General features: G+C 44.0%; 1 protein-coding gene across 1 annotated transcript in view; it reads left to right on the forward strand.

The window, feature by feature from the left end:
• LOC128366150 (retinoic acid receptor beta-like) overlaps nucleotides 1-7,552 on the forward strand; it is a gene marked incomplete at its 3' end in the record, with an annotated part of 33,266 nt that overhangs the window by 1,004 nt on the left and 24,710 nt on the right. The window contains exon 2 of the mRNA XM_053326828.1: nucleotides 3,609-3,652. Coding sequence (XP_053182803.1) covers nucleotides 3,609-3,652 — 44 coding nt within the window. The remainder of the gene's footprint in view (nucleotides 1-3,608; nucleotides 3,653-7,552) is intronic.

Below are 7,552 nucleotides of genomic sequence, written 5' to 3' on the forward strand. Positions count from 1 at the left end.
GATGGTTGAGATTTGAACCAGTGATGCTTACTTACTGGGAAATAGAGATATTTAAAGTATATAGCGTCATGATGGTGATCAGTATAAAGGTTTTTACTCTCCTCCTCCTCCATCTCATCACAGATTCATTAGTTAACTGTTCATTTAGTAGGTTAATTTAGATTTAGTAGGTTATAATACAGTTTTAATACAGTTTTAATACATCATGTGTTATATATTATAGTTTGCTGCTGCAGAATAAGAATGATCCATTACAAGAAAACACTAAAACATCTCATTTAAAACTCTTAAACAGACAATATGCACCAGGAAATGCCTTCATATATACCATTTATTAATACCTTAATAGGGTAAATGTGTCCTTATCATAAAATATAATATAAAATACACTTTAATATTTAGTCTTTCTTATTTAGTTATTAGTTGTAGTAGTTACCTAACATCTCATTTTCCACTCCTGCCTGTTTAATATCCTATCATTCATCATTAATATAGATCATCTTGAATCTATAGATGTATTTTTATTTAAATTATGGGATGAATTACACACACACACACACACACACACACACACACACACACACACACACCTGTTTAATGTCTCTTTTGACTCTGATAGAAGTTTTCCTCTCATCATATCTGGAGGACTTTTTTTTTTTACTTTCCACACTCACACACACACACACTCACACACTCACACTCACACACACACACACACACACACACACACTCACACGCACACACACACACTCACACATACTCTCACACACACACTCACACATGCTTGATCTACTCCCAGTTTATTAGACCCGCCCAGCTCAGAGTGATGCAGTAATATCACATTAAATGTTCAGTTTTGGTTTTCTGAAGGTTTGGGGTCTTAATGGAGTGAGTGTAAAAACACAGAAGATATGATTTAACCCTTAAACAGGCAGGATGGAAAATTAGATGTAAAAAATCCTAATGTGATGTCACTAGTTATGTCATTTGCACCTAAAGTAAAACATTTCCTTCATATTTTTAATATATTTTGGATTTTATGAGTTGTATCTCCACCAGGATGCTTTGCCCTTATTAACCCTCCTGTTGTGTTCGAGTCAAGGAAGGAAGGGAAGAAGAAGGAAGGAAAGGAGGGAGGAAGGAGGGAAGGAAGGGAGTAAAGGAAAGAAGGCAGGGAGGAAGGAAGGAAGGAAGGAGAGAGAGAGAGGTAGGAATGACAGAAGGAAGAAAGGGGGATGGAGGAAGGAAGGAAGGACGGGAGGAAAGGAAATAAGGAAGGGAGGAAGGAAGGAAGGACGAAGGAAAGAAGTAAGGAAGGAAGGAAGAAAGGAGGATGGAGGAAGGAAAGAAGGAAGGAAGGGAGGAAAGAGAGAAGGAGAGAGGAAGGACAGATGGAAGGAAGGAAGGAAGGAAGGAAGGAAGGAAGGAACAGTCAAAACAGACGGGTCAATTTGACCCGGGAGGACAACAGGAAGGTTAAAGAGTCTGTATCTCCTGGTGCACGTTGCCTGTTTAAGGGTTAATAGAGTTTAAAATAACTATGAAGTAGAATCAGCACCTCCTGGAAATCAGGTTGAACAAGAACTGAACAGGAAGTCATGGATGGATCTTTGTGTTTCTGACGGCAGCGTGCAACGTGCATGATGAGTTTTTTTTGCAGGACTTTTTTATTTTTTTTTAAGGAAGGAAGGATGGGAAAGGAAGTAAAAAAGGAAGGTAGGAAAGAAAGGAAGTAAAAAAGGAAGGTAGGAAGGAAGGAAAGGAAGGAAAGAAAGGAAGGTAGGAAGGAAAGGAAGGAAAGAAAAGAAGGAAGGAAGGAAGAAAGGAAAAAAGGAAGGTACGAAGGACAGATGGCAGGAAGGAAGGAAGGACGGACAGAAGGAAGAAAGGGAGGAAGGACAGATGGAAGAAAGGGAGGAAGGACAGAAGGAAGGAAGGTACGAAGGACAGAAGGAAGGAAGGAAGGACGGACAGATGGAAGGAAGGAAGGAAGGAAGGAAGGAAGGAAGGACGGACAGAAGGAAGAAAGGGGGGAAGGACAGATGGAAGGAACACTGGGATCTAGCATGATAGCATCTATGTGTATTTACCCTTAAGACCAGAGTGGCATTTTAAATCATGTCATTTTGAATTATGATGTCATCATGTAACCATAGTGATGATGTCATCATGTAACCATAGAGATGATTGCAGGACTTTTTTATTTATCAGAATCAATTCTTCAGACTTGAGAGCAGCAGAGTACAGTACGAGAGCTGCTGTGTGTGTGTGTGTGTGTGTGTGTGTGTGTGTGTGTGTGTGTGTGTGTGTGTGTTTTGGGACAAGGGCCGGTCAGTTTGGGGTCGCAGCGAGTTCACCGGACGGTCACCGGCTCAGGAGGTCAGAGGAGAGACAAACTGTTGAGTCCAAAACACATTTCAACTTTTCAGATAAGAAGAAAAAAAACTTATAGCAAAAATCAAAAATCACTGAAGAGGAAGGGAAGAAAGAAGGCAGGGAGGAAGGAAAGGAAGGAAGGAAGGAAGGAAGGAAGGAAGGAAGGAAGGAAGGATATTTTGGGATATTTACAGAAGTTACAATAAAGGGTTAAGATTTAGCTTTTTGGGTGATTTCAAGCTCATCTCGAAATCTTCTTCACCCTTAAAACTCCTTTTTGTGGATTTGAGGTTAAATTGATTTACACAAAGCGTCCATACATCAAATAAAAACCATCTAAATTGGAGGGGGGGGGGGTAGCCTCTCGTTCCCCCTTCACCAAATCACTTAGTGGAGCATTACACACACACACACATACACACTCACACACACAGACACACACACACACAGAGACACACACACACACACACACACACACAGACAGAGAGACACACACTCACTCACTCACACACACACACACACACAGACACACAGACACACACACAGACACACACACACACACACTCACACACACACACACACACAGACACACATACACACAGACACACACACTCACTCACAGACACACACACACACACTCACTCACTGACACACACACACACAGAGAGAGACACACACACACACACACACACACACACACACACACACACACACACTCACACACAGAGAGACAGACACACACACAGACACACACAGAGACACACACACACACAGACACACACACACACACACACCACACACACACTTTCTCCTCCTTTCCCCCGACCAAATCACTTCTTAGCGGAGCATTACAGCGCCTCAACACACACACACATACACACAGACACACACACGCACACACACACGCACGCACAGACACACACACACACACACACACACACACACACTCACACACAGAGACACACACACACACACACACTTTCTCCTCCTGTCCCCTCCCTCCATCCCTCTCTCATCAGTCAGTTGGGCTTGTGGCATGCTCCTGCTTTGTGTTGCGTTGGGAGAGCAGCTCGGGGGGGCCGATGGGGGGGGGGGGGGGGGGGGGGTGTCCTCGTGTGACCCACTGATTTCAGGTTCAACCAGAGGCCGCGGGTTCAAGGGGACGGAGAGACGGAGACGGAGATGGAGATGAGCAATTTTTCTCGTTTTTGTCCCCTTTCCTTTTTTCCAAGCGGCTTTTCTTCTTCGGTTTGTGTCAGGGTTGGAAACGGTGGAGGTGATCAGAGAGTCGGCAGGGAGGCGGAGACCCCCCCCCCCCCGCAGGCTGGAGCACATCTCCTCTCTAAAGGGGGATTTCGAGGAAGGGGGAGGGGAGAAGGGAGGGGGGGGTTCCATCCTCCTTTTCTTCCTCCCTCCCTCCACCTTTCCATCCTCCTTTTCTTCCTCTCTCCCTCCCTCCCTCCCTCCCTCCACCTTTCCTTCCTTCCTTCCTTTCCTTCCTTCCTCCTTTTCTTCCTTCCTCCCTTCCCTCCCTCCACCTTTCCTTCCATCCTCCTTTTCTTCCTCCCTCCCTCCCTTTCCTTCCTCCCTCCCTCCCTTTCCTTCCTCCCTCCCTCCACCTTTCCTTCCTTCCTTCCTTCCTTCCCTCCTTCCTCCTTCCCTCCTTCTTTCCTTCCTTCCCTTCCATCCTCCTTTTCTTCCTTCCTTCCTTCCTTCCCTCCTACTTTCCTTCCATCCTTTTCCTTCCTTCCTTCCTTCCTTCCTTCCTTTCCTTCCATCCTCCTTTTCTTCCTCCCTCCCTCCTCCCTTCCTTCCCTCCTTCCTTCCCTCCTACCTTCCTCCTTTCCTTCCTTCCCTCCTTCTTTCCTTCCATCCTTTTCTTCCACCCTCCTTTTCTTCCTCCCTCCCTCCCTTTCCTTCCTTCCCTTCCATCCTCCTTTTCTTCCTCCCTCCCTCCCTCCACCTTTCCTTCCTCCCTTCCTTGACCTGAAGACAACAGGAGGGTTAATATCCAAACAGCATTTTCTAAACCTGAAGTAGTAGTAATCTTAATAAATATGATCTTTATTAAGATCATATTTAAAGGCTCATATTTAATCAGGAGGGGGAGGGGGGGCGGAGGGGTTGAGGAGGGTGGGGGGGGGGTGGGGGGTTGAGGAGGGTGGAGGGGGGGGGGGGGTTGTGTGTTGTGCCTGATGGAGTGAAAGAATTGAGGTTAAAGCTGTGCTCCAGTACAGTATGTGTGACTTAACATCTGCTGATACTACAGAGAAGTTAAATATGAATCAGAAACAGAAGATGAGTCACTGTGACACAGTTTACTACTTCCTGTTGTAGTTTTGGTTCCTTACTTCCTGAAGGAGAAGTGCACATCCCCAAAACCTGGGATGCCTTTCTCTGTTTGTCTCACAGTCTGAGATGAGCTGATAAGAGCTGGTGTAGTTTCATCAAAGTCCAAAGTGTCTGAAGTGATGCTCTTTAATCATACTGAGGATAAACTTAATGAATGTTCAGTCAAATCTCAAAGCATTGAAACTAGGGCTGGGCAAAACGATTATTTGATATATATATATGATGGAGATGCAGAAGCAGATAGAGGCAGTAAAAGTACTACTCAGCTTTTTTAATAATTAATACTATTTTTTGAATAAGTTGAAATATATATATATATAAATATAAAAAAAATAAGTCAAGTAATAAAATATAAGTAATTAGTAAAAGTATACAAAGTATAAGTAGTATTAAGTACAAATAATCAAATAAAACAAACCAATACTTACACTTGAATGAAAAGTCTTCACCTGTTGGTGTCGCCATTGTTGTGTTTTCGCGGCACTGAACAGCGCCGCGCAAAGGATCTTGGGATATGGGAGCATCTGGGAGGCCGCGAAGGATAGTAGCGGTGCATCCTCGAAAAAGAGGGAAAAGAAGGCCGCATTTCAAGGCTGCATTTGAAGGAGTCTTCGAATTGGGACAGCCTTCGCGCGGCGTTGTGACGTAATCGACCTCTAAATGCGTACTTCGAGGATGCAGCCTCGCAATTGGGACCAGATTGGGACACAGCCTTAATAAGAACCCCGCCAAACTGATAGCTTAGCGTCATACGCCGTTGGAAACGGTATTGGCTAAAAGGTTATCAACTTCATTTCACCGAATACTCCCATAGGCTGGAACAGCTGTCAATCAAACCCACGTTGTCGTTGGTCACATGTCCTCATTGGCTTTGGAGGCATGTACTGCCTAACCTTGAGCACTGATTGGCTTGTGAGTGGTGTCGTCAGAAGCAGAAGAGGCCAACGGTTGTAAACGTCTAGTCACGTGTACTCTGAGATGGACGCGCAGGTCAGGAAATGACGTAAACGGACCGTATATGTTTTTTTCCTTGTGTGTTACTAAATACATGTTGACATATTGAGGAAAGTATTTCAGTTTTATGGAAACGGATTTCATATTTCATCAGAATGGATACTTGGCGAGCTGTAGATAAAGTGCTGAGTCATAAGATGATCGTTGTGGATAAAGGGAAGACTTTGAAGGTATGTAGCATTATAGCTGTTAGCTTACTTTAGCTGAGGGGCTAGCCGAGCTAATCGCGAATACTATTACGGCTGTGAGCAACCATATAAGTCGTGAGTGGTCTTGAATGAATCAGGAGAATCTAAGCTTTCTAACAACATACGGCATGAGTATATAAATGTTTAAGGGTTGGTGAAGAACGTGTGGCTACTTCCTAACATCCGTCTCGTCCCGTAGGCGGCACAGCGTGCATTAAGAGGATAAACTGCTCTTCATTCACAGGAACATACACTCTGCCTTTTCACTCTACAATACGGTGTGTGTGTGTCTATGTGTGTGTAGTGTGTGTGTGTGAAACTGATCAGACTGAGCATCTTTTTATTAAGATCATATTTAACAGCTCGTCTCTGTGTGTTTTCCACATATTCCCACCTTCCTATAAGTATTTCCTATTTACTGTAACTGGATATGTCATGTAAGAGCACCAAGTATGCTTTTTTAGAAACAGTATAAAATGTGTAAAGCTCCAGTTTTAACCCATATAGGCTAAAATGTCCCTCTATGCACCCCGTAATACATAAAAGTAGGTTGAGAAACAAATAGTTTGGCTGTTCGCAGATCTCAGTGGGTGCTTTTTTTTTTTTTTTTCCCCTGAAGGCCTAATTAATAAAAAAAAGTCTCCTTGTGAGCATGATTGGACACAGAAAATTCAATTTCAATATGTCAATTAGGGCTGATTAGATGAACAATAGTGAAGACAGGGCTGTTATAATGTGTTAGAGCTCATGTTGAAGTCCTAAATTATTTTTTAATTTTCTGATGAACAAAAGTCCAAAATCCAAATCAGTTTACTGTCATTTATGACTCATAAATGATTCAAAGTTTAAATAAGCTGCAACCAGGGCTGGGTATTGTCAATGATTTCCTGATTCGATTCAATTCCGATTCAATTTTATGTTCCCAGAGTTTCTGTTTTGTAAGTAAAAGAGGTAAAGCATGGAAGAGGAAGAGCTATTCCCTCCGAATAAATGCTTGAAGCCAGCCGTGTGGGATTTTTTGGGCTACAGTGCAATGGGACAAGTTAAGCCGCATTCACGTTACGTTACGTTATGTTAAGTTGAACATGTCTCATAGGGGAGCGTACCTATGTTCCTCCATCCTTCCTTCCTTCCTTCCTTTCCTCCCTCCCTCCCTTCTTTCCTTCCTTCCTTCTTCTTTCCCTTCCTTCCCTTCCTTCTTCCTTCCTTCCTTCTTTCCTTCCTTCCTTCCTTTCCCTCCCCTTCCCTTCCTCCCTCCCTTCCTTCCTTCCTTGACTCGAGGACAACAGGAGGGTTAAACACAGCTGCTGACTTGTAGAAGCTGAAAAGGATGAAAGAATGAGTGACACCAAATATGATGCAAACACATCATCTGAACTCAAATGCTTAACCCTCCTGTTGTCCTCGAGTCAAGGAAGGAAGGGAGGAAGAAGGAAGGAAGGAAGGAAAGGAGAGAGGGAGGGAGGGAGGAAGGGAGAGAAGGAAGGAAAGGAGGGAGACAGGAAGGAAGGTGGGAAGGAAGGAGGGAGAGGAAGGAGACAGGAAGGAAGGAGACAGGAAGAAGGAGAAGGAAGGAAGAAGGAAAGGAGGGAGACAGGAAGGAAGGAGGGAGGAGGAGACAG

The sequence above is a fragment of the Scomber japonicus genome, chromosome 10 (assembly GCF_027409825.1).
Source record: "Scomber japonicus isolate fScoJap1 chromosome 10, fScoJap1.pri, whole genome shotgun sequence".
Classification (NCBI taxonomy): Eukaryota; Metazoa; Chordata; class Actinopteri; order Scombriformes; family Scombridae; genus Scomber; species Scomber japonicus.